The sequence below is a fragment of the Rattus rattus genome, chromosome 4, assembly GCF_011064425.1.
Source record: "Rattus rattus isolate New Zealand chromosome 4, Rrattus_CSIRO_v1, whole genome shotgun sequence".
Taxonomy (NCBI): Eukaryota; Metazoa; Chordata; class Mammalia; order Rodentia; family Muridae; genus Rattus; species Rattus rattus.
In genome coordinates, this window is record NC_046157.1 from 159,708,188 (window position 1) to 159,722,266 (window position 14,079).

At 47.8% G+C, this 14,079-nt stretch overlaps 1 protein-coding gene across 4 annotated transcripts in view; it reads left to right on the plus strand.

Annotated features, from left to right (window-relative positions):
• The window catches only part of Neu2 (neuraminidase 2), an 85,523-nt gene extending 73,072 nt beyond the window's left edge, over positions 1 to 12,451 (plus strand). For 2 of the 4 annotated variants that reach the window (XR_004387740.1, XR_004387743.1), the window contains one exon: positions 9,576 to 9,781. Coding sequence is in view for 1 of the 4 variants with exons in the window: in XM_032901564.1 (XP_032757455.1) it covers positions 9,576 to 9,787; positions 11,172 to 12,110 (1,151 nt within the window). In the remaining 3 variants the exon portion in view is untranslated. Of the gene's footprint in view, positions 1 to 9,575; positions 9,788 to 11,171 lie in introns of those variants that run through there. The other 2 variants (XM_032901564.1, XR_004387739.1) reach the window with 2 other exon arrangements.
• The last annotated feature ends 1,628 nt before the right edge of the window (positions 12,452 to 14,079 follow it).

Genomic DNA, 14,079 nt, shown 5'->3' on the forward strand with positions numbered 1-14,079 from the left:
GAAATTGGGTTGTGCATGGAGGAGCACAAGAAGGTAATTAGCCAGGTGGTGGTGGCTCAATCCTTTAATTCCAGCACCCAGGAGGCAGAAGCAGGCAGATCTCTATGAGTTCGAGGCCAGCCTGGTCTACAGAGTGAGTTCCAGGACAGCCAGGGCTACACAGAGAAACCCTGTCTGAAAAAAAAAAAAAAACTTTTCAAAACAAAACAAAACAAAACAAAACAAAACAAAAAAGTTAATAAGTCTCATCTGTAATGTCATTAGTTAAAACTGATCACCGGTGGCATTTATTTACTTACTATAAACCTGAGTGTGGCCATGCGTTCCCATAATCTCAGTACTTAGGAAGCTGCAGCAGGAGAATTATGAGTTCCAGGACAGTCTGAGATGTACTGCAAGCTCCGGGCCAGGCTGAGTTACATGTGAAAATCTGCCTTGAAAAACAAAGAAGCAAATGTTAAAGTAAGATTTAAAAATGCTCTGTTCAAAAGCTATGCACCGTGTGTGTTTCATTTGCGGCGCCATGCTAAGTTTTGAGAATGTAGCAACATATATTTAGTTTGTTGTTTTTTTTTAACACGGTTTTGCGCATTTTGTACACTTAGCAAAGCGGGACTCTTTTTGCCATCTTGTATGCTCCTTTCTCTTGCATTATATGGCGTTTAAACAGAACTCCAACCTTGTCTTCCTAATTTTCTGTGGAAGAGTCTCTCTCTGTGATCCAAACTGACCCAAATCCCATTATGTAGCCCAGGTTGGCCTCTTGTGAGGATGCTCTGGCCTGACTCTCCCACATGCTAGGATTACAATTGTGGGCTACCATGTTCAGCCATTTGCTTAGTCTTCTGCACTTTAAAACAACTCTTCAGGGATCCATCAGTCAGCTGTCGGGAAAACAAGCTATCAAAGCATTGACTTGAAGAACATTATCTGGCCTGTGCCTGTAGGTCTAGGAGGTTTACTGGGGCCGTTCATATGGGCTAGCCTGTGGTAGATGTGGTGGTGAATGAAAATAGTCCCCACACACTCATCTATTTGAACACTTGATCACCAGGGAGTGTCATTACTTGAGAGGGATTAGGAGGTGTGGCCTTCCTGGAGAAAGTGTGTCACTAGGGGTTGAGGTTCAAAAGCTCAAGCCAGGCCCAGTGACTGTCTTTTTCTGCTGCTTGTAGAGCTGGGTGTAGGATTCTCAGCTATGTCTCTAGCACCATCTCTGCCTGAATAACACTGTGCTTTCCGCCATGATGATAATGGGTTAAACCTCTGAAACTGTAAGCCAGCCCCAATTAAATGAATGCTTTGCTTTAAAAAAAAATTTGTCTTGACCCATGGTGTCTCTTCACAGCAATAGAAAACCACTAACCAGGACAGTGGAGTTCCCAAAGAGAAATCCCAAGTCCACATCAACTGGACTATCTTTCAGAACAGGTTAGAGAGAGCCCAAGAGCAAGAAGATCCAGAAAAAGACATACAGGGGGCTACTCGGACCTGGGAGGCAGACAGGTGAGGCAAGCCTCCAAGGAAGTAAAGAGCTGTGGGTGTGTGCTTAGCTCTGGATTAGAGGACATTTTAAGCCTGAGCAGCCAATGGGATGTTATCATGAAAGGAATTTGTATAAAAAAGGAAATAAAAGTGGAAATCTGGGGTTGGGGATTTAGCTCAGTGGTAGAGCGCTTGCCTAGCAAGTGCAAGGCCCTGGGTTCGGTCCCCAGCTCCGAAAAAAAAAAGTGGAAATCCTTTCTCCCTCTTGTCAGTATGAAGACAGGAAATTTTATTTGAAACCGACTTGACTTTAGCTGCCTTTTGGTGTGTCCTGTATTCAGCCCATCAATGCCCTGCAGAGGACTAGAACAAGATGGTGCATGCTTTTGGCTGTGGGTCCCTCTGGGGAATACCATGGAGCCTTGGACATGGTGGGCCCAGAAGATAAGAGTCCATCACCAGGAGATGACATCTACTGGGTCTCTAACCTATCAAATGCTAGGTTAAAGATCAGATGGGATATCTGGTCTACCTTCTCATGGATAACAGCCATCTATCTGTCCGTCAGTGAATGGAGACACCAGTGCTGCGTCAGGAAGTTCCTCAGAACAAAGCAAGCAGGGCATTCAAGATCTTTGTTCTCTGTAGGTAGCTGTTGAACAAGAGATGGGGTGAGATATATTTTGGAATTGACATGGCCATGAGAACATGTGTGGGTGTGTTTGAAGGGAAACGGGGAAACTTTTAAAGGCAAAATGAAGTTTCTGGAAGTTATTTCAAAGTGATTCTTAGCTACAAGGATTATTAGCAAAGGTGGCCTCCATCTGCAGTTGGACAGGGTAGCAGTTCTTGCAATATTTTCTGTGTGATTTTGAGCTGGCTTTTAAAGAGTCTTTTCTAACTGCTATTGTTGTAAGACCCCAAAGTGGCCCTACATCAGGAGTGCCATCCACAGAGCACAGATTGACAAAATGACTGCTGCAATAGCAAGCGGGTCTAAGGTTTTTAATCCACATAAATGGGGTTGCTCATCCATGCCAGGGAGAGGCAACCCCGAACCCAAAAAGCACACAACTTTTATTCGTTACAGAGGGCAGACTTCAGCAACAGGGTTAGCTGGCCTATTCTCATTGGTGGTGCACAGGACAAAGGATCTGGTCAGGTATTGGCTGGCCTGCTCAAGCGGCTGTTCTTGGCTCAGTTGGTCACTTTCTCCAACTAGCCCTACACCTGACCTTGGAAAATCTCTGGGAAAGTGCTAAGTTTGCACTTCCCTTAGACGGGGAGGGAGAACTGGGTGGTCGGGCAGGGTCAGGATGACATCTTGCGGTTGTTCTCAGAATTTACCACAGGGAGGGGTAGGGAGAACAGTTGTTATTGTTTTGTCTTAATTAGCTTAGTCAGAATTGCCTCAATATCTTGATCACCAAAACCTTATCATATCACTGGGCATCCTGACGTCAGATGAATCTCTCAGAAAGGTCACAGGTTTGTCATAGGCATCCTGACCACCAGATGTATTTCTCCAAACCTTGTTTTTACAGATTTGCTTTTCACATCTATAAAACTTTATTTCGGGGTTAGGGATTTAGCTCAGTGGTAGAGCGCTTGTCTAGCAAGCGCAAGGCCCTGGGTTCGGTCCCCAGCTCCGAAAAAAAGAAAAAAGAAAAAAAAGGAAAAACAAAACTTTATTTCTTCACCCTCAGACACTGCATATCTCCTAGTTGGTTTTTATTTTCTTTTTTTTTTTTTTTTTTTGTCAACTTGACACAAGCTAGAGTCATCCAAGAAGATGAACCTCAATTGAGAAAATGTACTCAGTGGATCAGCCTGTGGGTAAGCCCTGGGGACATTTTCCTGATTAATAATTAACATAGAGGGGTCCTGCCCACTGTTGGCGGGTCCATCCCTGAGCAAGTGATCTCACGAGAAAGCAAAGTGAGCAAGCCACAAGGAGTAAAACAGTCAGCAGCATTCCTCCATGGCCTCTGCTTCAGTTCCTGCCTCCAGGTTCCTGCCTTGAACTTCTGTTCCTGACTTCTTTTAGAGATGGAGTGTGGCCTGAGAGTTGTAAGATGAAATAAACCCTTTCCTCTCCAAGCTGCTTTTGGTCATGGTGTTTATTATCACAGCAATGAAGAAGCACATTGAGAAAATGCACAGGAGTCTGCTATGCCTTCAGGCTAATGCCCTGTTACTGTCAGGGTTTCACAAAGGGAACTCCGTTCTGACTCTGAGCCCCTCCATGCAGCTTAGGATCTACGTGAGGTTTTCTGTCATCATTTTCAGAGAGCCTGAGGGTCTAAGGCGTCATTTGGCCATCAACAGCTGAGCCAGAATGACAACCGGGCTCTACATGACTCTGACCTGCTCCTCCCATGAAAATTACAATTTTCCAAAGCCCAGGAAGTCTATTCCCACTGAGCACATATTGCTCAACGCTTCCACTTATAAGAGACAACTTGACTCACGCTGCCCGAGGTCATCACTGATTCAGGAGTTCTTCCAGACTAATGAGAGGTGGTATCCTAATTAGGCCAGGGCTGGGCCTACACTGTGACATGATCCCTGAGGGGTGCCTTGTCAGATGAGTGGGCAGCAAATAGGAGGACTCCTTTTAGTTTATATAGGCGTGAACTTACTGGGAAGCTGAGATTGGAGTCAAGACCTGGGGACTACAGTAGCCACAGAGACCTTCTAGAAACCAGATTCCCACTGACTCTGTCCTTCCATGACCAGAGCTCTCTGGATCCTGCTTGGCACATACTCCTGAAGGTATGGTTCATCTTGAATTGATTCACATGTCCCTCTGTTGACATAAACAGGAATTCTTGCTGCCAGGGTGTCATGTGCAGTGATGTCAAGGTATGTGGTAAAGCTTCCAGTGGGAGCAGTTTAACTAACTAACTAACTAACTAACTAACTAACTAACTAACTAACTCAGACCGACTAAAGAAATGAACTCAGAACAAAGGCACTGGAAATCAACACAGACCTCTTTACCCTTCCCCATAACTACTGCAGTTTGGCTGTACCTTGGGGTCCTTGAAGGTTTGAGGTCCTGGAAGGCAGGGGCAGGGAGTGGTCGTTAGTGTTTTCTGGTGGACAGAAGGTGCCAGGCTATATGTTATGAAGGATCACCTCGAAGAGAGGAAGTGAACCAGCAATGATCCTAAGCTCTAGCTTTGCAAGGTATGTGCCAGACTGTGCCCCGGCGGGAATGGAAGAGAAGGCGGCAGGACCTTGGGGCGAGTGTCTGCGGGGTGTGTGGGGTGTGCAATCCGTCAGGTCCAGGCTCAGAGCCACACGCCTCCACCACCTGAGGCTGTGTCCTCATGGAGAGCCACCTACCACCTTCCTGACCTACTTTTCAGCTTGCTCACAGCTGTTATAGAACACCGATGCCTGCTTTCCTGGGTGTGTGGGAGAAGTGAGTTTCCTCATGGAAGATGTTCTGAGCTTGGTGGCTTCAAGGTCATAACAGTTTCAGTCAGCCTTAGGTAGCCTCAGGGAGACCCAAATGAAATTGTCGTTCCACGGTCCTTTCGGATCATTGACGATTTCTTGCATTGAACATGTTGGTGCCACCTGTCTCATTGCTGGTGTACTGTAGTAAGGCTTGGCTTACACGGAGGCCCCTGTCTACCATTTAGCCTCTCTGGATCCCATTCAGGCTCATGCACTGCTGACAGAAGGGGCCTCACTTAGCCTACTGCTTACTATGAGGAGAGAAAAAGACATCTGTCCAACAATGATCAGTCTTTAAGGAGCAGACTAAGTCCAGAATCTGAGTTTGATGTATGCTGGTAGGGTGGAGGGGCTCTGTGTGGGTGGGTGAGGATGGAGATCAGAGGTCAACCCTGGGTGTCATTCCACATGGTCTGTCACTTTACCGGTGACGCTTCTGTGGGCTAAGCTTAGCTGACTAGGGAGTGGCAGGGATCTGCCTGCTCCTGCCTTCCCAGGGATGATGACAAAGGAGCCCATCAGTCTTGGCTTTTCACACCAGTTCCTAGGTTTGAACTTAGGTCCTCATGACTCTACTTCGAGCATCTTATTGACTGAGTCATCCCTGCAGCGTCAGAGTTCTTGACTCTCGACTCAGTTCTGTATCCATTTCATCGGCTGCTTCTGTTTGGAGGCGTAGCTGTGCCCAGGTGTCCCAGAGGGCCCTTGAGACTTCCTCAAGTGCAGAGAGCATGGTGTTCGGAAGCACCCTTGTGCTCAGCTGGGCCACTTCACTGGGGACTGCAGTTCTGAGGTCTACCACGTGAGGGTATCAGGAGGATTAAATAATGAGCAAATACTTGTAAGTTATAAGATTCGTAAATACAATTGACACAGATTCCTAGAAAATATTGGGTACTTAGAGAATAAACACAAAACATTTTGTGAAGACCAGCTGGGTTGATGATGATGATGATGATTACGGTGACGATGTCAATGTCGATGTCGATGGCAATGACGATGATGGTGACAATGATGATGAGAAAAGCAGGGGTTGGGAAGTTATTGGTGTGTGTGCGAGTTTGGGCTGAGGCTGTGGGTCCTTTTTCCTGATTTTTCCCATTTCTGGGCTCAGTCCCGTCTCTAATATACAGGGCTTGGCTGTTTAGAGAGGTCAGTGGGACTAGCTGGTATCTACTAGATACCAGAGAAGCTGTTGCCTCTGCACCAGCTTCTCTGCACCAAAGGCCTCACTCTGAGTGTCGTGGGCTTGCAGAGGGTAGGGCATCTGTGGCTCAGATGAAGTAATTGCTGTCAAAGGCTCAGCCAGTCCCTGGCCCTGGCGAGCACCATATCGATATTGGCAGTAAGACTGACCTTTTCATCCCTGACCAAATACCCACTCCATCAGAACAGGCTTCTTGGCCTATTTGTTTCTGATCCACCTCAGGTTCCCAGAATACCGCATGGCCCTGTGACAGGAATGACTGCATTTGTTGCCATCTTTAAGGTGGCCAGACACTAAGTGAGGAACCTAGAAACTAGCCATGGACACTGTGGAAACCAGGACCCAGCTTCCCACATAAGCACTGACCAGGCCTCAGTCCTAGTTTCTTTCTGTTGTGATAAACACCATGACCAAAGGGAGCCAAGAGAGGAAAGGCTTTATTTAGCTTACAAGTCCCCATCATAATCCATCACAACCAAAGCAGAGGCCCTGGGGGACATGGCTTTCCTGTCTTACTCAGCCTAATTTCAGGACTCCTGTCCAAGCCATGTAGAGAGAGGCCCAGGTCCTCCCACATCAAACACTGATCAATCACTTGCTCTCCTCCCCAGACACACCCTCAGGCCAATAAAATGAAGGCAATTCCTCTGTTGAGGTCCCCTCTTCCCAAGTGATATTCATTCGTGTCAACTTGTCATAAACTGAGCAGCACGTTGTCCTGATCTGCTCATGGTCTGCTGTCTCAGTCTCTAGGAGACGCCACTACTACCACGTTGGTCATTATTGTCTGTTTCATCCAGATGCTTTTGTCCAATCTCACATGGAAAATTGCAGCAAGCTCATCTATTCTCTCTCTTTGGAACTGAGAAAGAAACTTCCTTAGAATTAATTAGATTAGATCAATGGCCTGCCTAAAATTTGCCTCTAGGCTAAAATCTAACTTGTGGTCAATAAGGCCACGCAAAGAGGCTCAACGTCGTTAGCTACCATCAACCACAACCCAAACTACACTGAGGTATTCCTGCACAGCCACTAGGATAGCTAGACTTGAAAAGACAAGTGCTGGCGACAGTGAAGGTGTGGGGGATAGGGACTCCCTCCACACCCAATGTGGAAAAGATTCAGAAGTAAATGTGGTAAGGTGATCTCCAAGAATGCTGAAGCCATGTGTTAGATCTCCAGAACTGTCCAGTGTCACACATTACATGAACCAGATGTGGTTGGACAGGCCCGTAGTCCTACTACTTGGGCAATGGAGGTATGAGTTTAAAGTCATCCTTGGCTACATATTGAGTTCCAGCCTAGCCTGGGCTACATATAAGAGAGCTGCCCTCGAAGTAATAACTAAGTAACTGTATAAATAATGAAGTTCTGCTGCATGAATGCACCTCAGAAATGACATGCTAAGAGAAGGAAGCCAGCCATGTACTGGGTGACTGTACTTGTATAAAATGTATAGAAGAGGCAATGCCAGAGATAGAGACTAGACTGGTGGTCTCCTGGAGCCATGGTTGGAGTAGAGAAGAGTGACCATTCACATTTACAGAATTCATTGTGGGGATTTATGCAGTGATGTCTGCATAGTCTCAGGATGAGCCTTTGAAATCACAGAATGGCTCTTTGAGAAGCTGAATTGAATATTGTGAGATACGAGGCATCCCTTTTGAAAATGGAGAGTTGTCCATCACTGTAGAATGGCTCAGTAGTCACTAGTTCTAGCCAGAGGCGTCATCCCTCTCCCAGACCCCATCTTCTCCTGTCTCTACACCATGAGCCGCCGCGCTTGTGACATCACTGCCCATTGGTCTTGGGGTTTCTACTCAACCCTTGCTGTTGCTCTAAGTCACCTTTTTCCTCTTTGAACCCCAAGGACTAGCTCATAGTCCTTTTCTGGTTCCTCCTGATGACAACTCTGGCCCCCTTTCTCTGTCTCAAGCTGCTTTGGGGATGCCTACGCTAACTTCCCACGTTGTATACTGAAGGCCAACTCACTGGAATGGAGAAAGTCTTGGCCTCAGGAACATCCTAAAATCAAAAATCATTTGAATCTTATTAGATGCTACTGAAGAATTTTCATTAAAGATCAGCTGTTTGGCCCTTGATCAAGTTTCTAAGACACAGAAATTCCAAACACTCTTCCTGCCTCGGCTTCTCACCTGCCGAACCGCGGCCATGAGCCACCAACACTTCAAGTCTCCATTTTAAAGCAAAGACTTATCCCCACCCACTGAACATTCTTTTCTTAGCTGTCATCTGCCCCTCTAAATTTTAGTCTGCTGCATTGTCCCAATAACATTCATCAGACTTGAACAATAGGATGGTTGACTACACCTCTCAAAACCGGTAAAAACAAGTTTTAAATGATCATACATTACACGGTAGAAGAGTGTAGGAAAGCCCCTGTCTCCTGCTTGCTGACTCTGCACTTTTCATTTCTCCTCCCCTGGGGTTAAGACATGGGGTTCATAGGAAGTTATGGCTCCCTTGGCAGGGTTTAATGGAGGCTTCTGAAGTCATTACTCTTAGCAGGACGGAAGGCGGCCAGTTCGACAGAGAGGGGGGTAGTGGGGTGGTGGGGTTTCTGAGAATCAGTCTTAGAGTTACCTCGACATATCCTGAGGGTCTCACTTCAAGGCAGAACGTGGGGGTCCATCTGTTCTTATGTTCTGGGTAGATAGGTCATCAAATAAAGCCTTTGTTGAGGATAACCTTGGCAAGTGGTTCTCTCAGCCAAGGGTGGTTATTCTGGCTTAAGAAGTTAGCTCTGTCAACTCTTTGTCAACCGCAGTCGGCAAGTTATCCCCTACCTTCCCTGTTCTTTTCTGCAAATACTTACATCGTTGTTCATTTTCTCACATCTTGAGCCTCCCCTCCCCCGCCAGCCCCATTAGTAGGCAGAGCCTATCCCTCCAGATGCACAGCCACCCCCTACCTGCCTCAGGGTGGCACCCACACAGTGAGGGCAGCTGGTTTACCAGCCTCAGGCAGCTGAGGGGAATGGAGGTATTTTCTTTCTCTTTGGAACAGCTTTCTAGGGCTCTGGAGTTATAAAAAGGCTCCCACGTGTCATTCCCTGACAGTCGGACAGCTGCGGAGAGCCACTTAGCAAGCTCCTCTACTCTCCTCAGGGTTAGCAGCTGAAGGTTGTCACACATCTGTTGTGAGGGGAACGGGTTATGGCAGGAATCTAATACAAAACCCACTCTTTCGATTCTTGGGTAGAAGACTGCCAGGATGCTACAGCAGCACTGGCGAAGGTGTCTTGGGATATGGGAAAGGACACAGAACCTTTTCAAAGGCCAGGCTACCCAGACAGGACTCAGTTTGCCAGTCAGATGAGTGCCACCTGTATTGGATGACTCTGGCCCTTGTCACAGGTATGACAGCAGATGATGTGTCTTCTCTTTCTGCCCAGATCTCAGGCCCATGGAGACCTGCCCCGTCCTCCAGAAAGAGACGCTGTTCCACACAGGAGTCTATGCTTACAGAATCCCTGCTCTGCTCTACCTGAAGAAGCAGAAGACCCTGCTGGCCTTTGCAGAAAAGCGAGCCAGCAGGACAGATGAGCATGCTGAGTTGATTGTCCTGCGAAGAGGAAGCTACAATGGAACCACCAACCATGTCAAGGTAAGGCATGTGGCTTACCTGGGTTGGCTGGACACACACCCATGTGGTCCTGGGTGTGGTAGAACCAGGTGTAAATCTCACAGAACTCAGGGGCAAGGCTATCCCTTGGTAAATAAGATGTAGGTAGGATCTAGGGAACTTAGGAGAGATCTAGAAACCCACCCAGGGACAGGGTGACAAACAGGCTCCTGTACCCAACCCGGATCACTTGGGTTCACCAGCAGCAAGTCTTGATGGCTGATCATGTGCTTCATCACGTGACTGACTGAGTTTCCTGGCATCCTTGAAAGCCCAAGGGAAGAGCAGTTCACTGTCATTTAACAGGGCATTAGTTACCTTTGAGGGTAAATAAGCTGGGGTCTTAGGATCGGGCGATGCTCTACATCCTCATAACATTACTCTTATCACAACTACATGATAGTCATTCAAAGTATGGCATCAACATTTATTTTGCCTGGTGCATAATTATCAAACACTTTCATGACCCTTGAAGCAGATGGACCTGAATTCAAGGAAGACCTGGGTCCACTCCTTATTCAAGGGCTGGTCTTAGGCGACTTGGCTAACCTTTAGGCCTCTCATTCTCGAAATATGAAGAGGAGCTTAAGGACGCTTCTTCAGCATCGGAAGATTAGGCAACACAGTGGGTGGCATCCATCTTTTGGTGTGGTGTCTGTGCTTAGAGTCCTGCACTGGGGCAGCTAATGAGGATACAGGGGTGTCCAGTGTGGCTGTGGCATACATGACATAGCAGTGGCAGCAGGGAAGCTCAGTGTGAAAGCTTCAGTGTCGGGGTCCATCAGTGCAGTGTCCTAAGTAAATGATACTTCATTTTCTTTTAAAAATGCTAGACCAGCCCAGAAGAACGGATGGTTAGGAATGGTCCCTACCATAGTTACTTATACATTTTTTTAAATAAATCACATTTATTTGCGTGTTTATCTGTACGTGCATGCATTCAAGTGAATCAGTTCTCTCATTGGTCCTGTTGGCCCTAGAGATTGAACTCCTCAGGCCTGGTGGCATGTACCCTTACTTGCTGGGCCATCTGCTGGCTCCTATGTTATTTTTGGGTCTTCTGGGGTCTGTCGGGTGCATTGTGGACGCTACGCAAATATCTATTAGTGGGAATCAAAGTAACAAAGCCTTCAGGGAGAGAAGCGGGGAGGGAGATTGGGGCGAGGGAGGGGGATGGAGAAAGGGAGAGGAACCTGACTCCTGCTGCTCCTAGGGGTGGGTAATTAATGGGTATAGTAGACCCTTCGTAGCCTTTGACACCATCCTTAAGATGCACCTGCCCCATGGACCCCCAGTTTAGCTTCCTGTCATTGTCACTGGCAATCTCAAGTTTATGTTTCTCCTTCTCCTCTCTCCTTACATTCAGTGGCAACCTGAGGAAGTGGTGACCCAAGCCCAGCTGGAGGGCCACCGCTCCATGAATCCATGTCCCTTGTATGACAAGCAAACAAAGACCCTCTTCCTTTTCTTCATTGCTGTCCCTGGGCGTGTATCAGAACAGCATCAGCTCCAAACTAGGGTTAATGTCACACGGCTATGCCATGTCACCAGCACCGATTATGGGATGAACTGGAGCCCCGTCCAGGACCTCACAGAGACCACCATTGGCAGCACCCACCAGGAATGGGCCACATTTGCTGTGGGTCCAGGGCACTGTCTGCAGCTGCAGAACAGAGCTGGGAGCCTGCTGGTACCTGCTTATGCCTACCGGAACCTGCACCCTGTCCATAAACCTACCCCCTTTGCCTTCTGCTTCATCAGCCTTGACCATGGGCGCACGTGGGAACTAGGGAACTTTGTGTCTGAGAACTCACTGGAGTGTCAGGTGGCTGAGGTTGGCACTGGTGCTCATAGGGTGGTGTATCTCAATGCTAGGAGCTTCATAGGAGCTAGAGTCCAGGCACAAAGTCCTAACGATGGCCTGGATTTCCAGGACAACCAGGTAGTAAGTAAGCTTGTAGAGCCCCCCCACGGGTGTCATGGAAGTGTGGTCGCCTTCCACAGCCCCACCTCTAAGCCAGATGCCTTAGACATGTGGCTGCTTTATACCCACCCTACGGACTCCAGGAATAGAACCAACCTGGGCGTGTACCTCAACCAGAGGCCACTAGATCCCACAGCCTGGTCAGAGCCCACCCTGCTAGCCACGGGCACCTGTGCCTACTCAGACTTGCAGAATATGGGGCGTGGCCCTGACGGCTCCCCACAGTTTGGGTGCCTGTATGAATCAGGTAACTATGACGAGATCGTTTTCCTCATGTTCACCCTGAAGCAAGCTTTTCCCACAGTACATGGTGCTCAGTGACCTCATTGCATGTGGCTTCCAAAGGGCTTCCTGTGCTTCAAAACACCCATCTCTCTTTCCTTCCAGCATCCTCTGGACTCTTGTATCCAGCTCTTGGGTCCGTTCCTTGGGAGTATACAGAGAGTTTGGTCTCTTGACTCTTAGCAAGTTTTGTTGTTTCAGCCTCCGAAAGTGGGTTCTATTTCCAGCCCAGAAATCAAAGGAGCCTGACTTTCCCCAGCCTGTATGTATAAAGGCTGCCACTCTGCCTGTCGGCTGTCACTATGTTAGCTTAACCTGCCTGTTTCCCCATGCCGAGTTTTTGGATGAATATTAATAAATTAATTATCCTACTCAGCCTATTTCTTCCTGCAAAAAATGTTTACTGAGTCTCTGGGGAAAGGATGAGCAAAACATATGAGTTAGCAAAGATGTCGTGTGTGTGTGTGTGTGTGTGTGTGTGTGTGTCTGTGTGTGTGTGTGTGTGTGTGTGTGTGTGTGTGTGCATGTGTGTGTGTGTGTGTGTGTGTGCATGTGTGTGTGTGTGTGTGTGTGTGTGTGTGTATGTGTGTGTGTGTGTGTGTGTGTGTGTCCCTTTGCCAATGCTTTAGAGTAGACAGCATCAGAACACTCTGTTGAACCAGCTAAGTCATTGTGTTGTACTCTAAGGAATGTTCTAACAAATTAGCGCATTCCTGCTTGGCGGTGGGAAACAACACTTCTCAAAACTCAAGCCTGCAGGCCATGTTCTCTGGAACACGCCTCTAGAACACGGTCCCTTCCTGCCTCCTCCATCCACATTCTGGTGGCATCCAGCAATGGCTGCCATTCCTCGCAATTCATGGAAGCATCACTATCCTCCTTGGACCATCTTTACATGGCTGCCTCCTCCTGTGCCCTCCCCTCTGTCACTCAAGGAAAATGCTGGTAGAAGTAGAGTCTACCAGATAATCCAGACTCAAGTTATAGTCCCAGAGGCTGGGCATTAGTTGCATCTTGGAGGCCCTAACTCCACCCACTGCAGGCATGGTTTTTCCATGTAGGTGGTGTGGCTGAAGGTAGGAAGGTGGTTCTGATGGATCAGTGAGTTTAGAAGAATCTGGGGTGGGCAGGGGTGGAGCTGTTCGATGCATGTTGGAGTTGTAGGGCTGCTTTGGGGTACTCAAGCCTGTGGTGATAGGAGACCCCCTAGGGATGCTAGGTTAGCTCCTATGACAAACAGCAGAGAGAAGGCTCTCCCAGGCTGTCTCAAGGGCCCACTGATTGAGGAGTCTGACATCTCCCTGATACCCCAGGACTGTTAGAGGCCCTTTGTGTTCAGAACCTTGGATCCTATGGAAGGTTTGCTCCTGGTCTTACCAGACCCTCCTTAATCACCCCAGTGATACTAGGCACAGATTCTTGTAACTGAGTGATATCTTTGGGCAAGTGTGGAAGTCAGAGTGTGCATTTTGTTGGAAGAGGGCAGTAGAACCGCCTATTAGAATGTTGTCTCTCCTTATAAGGACTTCATCCAGCCAACTAGAAGGAAAACTGGGTTCCTCTGTTTGGAGGATTCCCATCTGGTGTCTTGAAAAGCATTCAGAGTAACAGGGATAGGTCCTAGGCTGAGTGCAAGATGGAGGGCTTAGAATGCAGCCAGGAAGACTCTGGAGATGATGAGGGTAGATGACCTCACCATATACTATCCAAATCCAGACACTCCGAGAGTACAAGGGGTCCTAACAATGATTCCTCCAGTCAATAGATGTTACCCAGGACTATTCTCCTCAAGCTGGGAGACTGAGGGGAGCCATTTGTTGAGACTGAAAGGCATTCCCTATGCACTGCTCAGCTGTGAGAACTCCCTGGGGAGCTTTGCAATAGTTCTGATGCCAGGGTCTCCCCTGGTCCTACTGATCCAGAATCAGCCCTGGGGCCCAGGGACTGGTATTTTGTCAAAAATCTCAAGTTACTCTAATGAACGCAAGGATTGCCCTTCTAGTTTTAA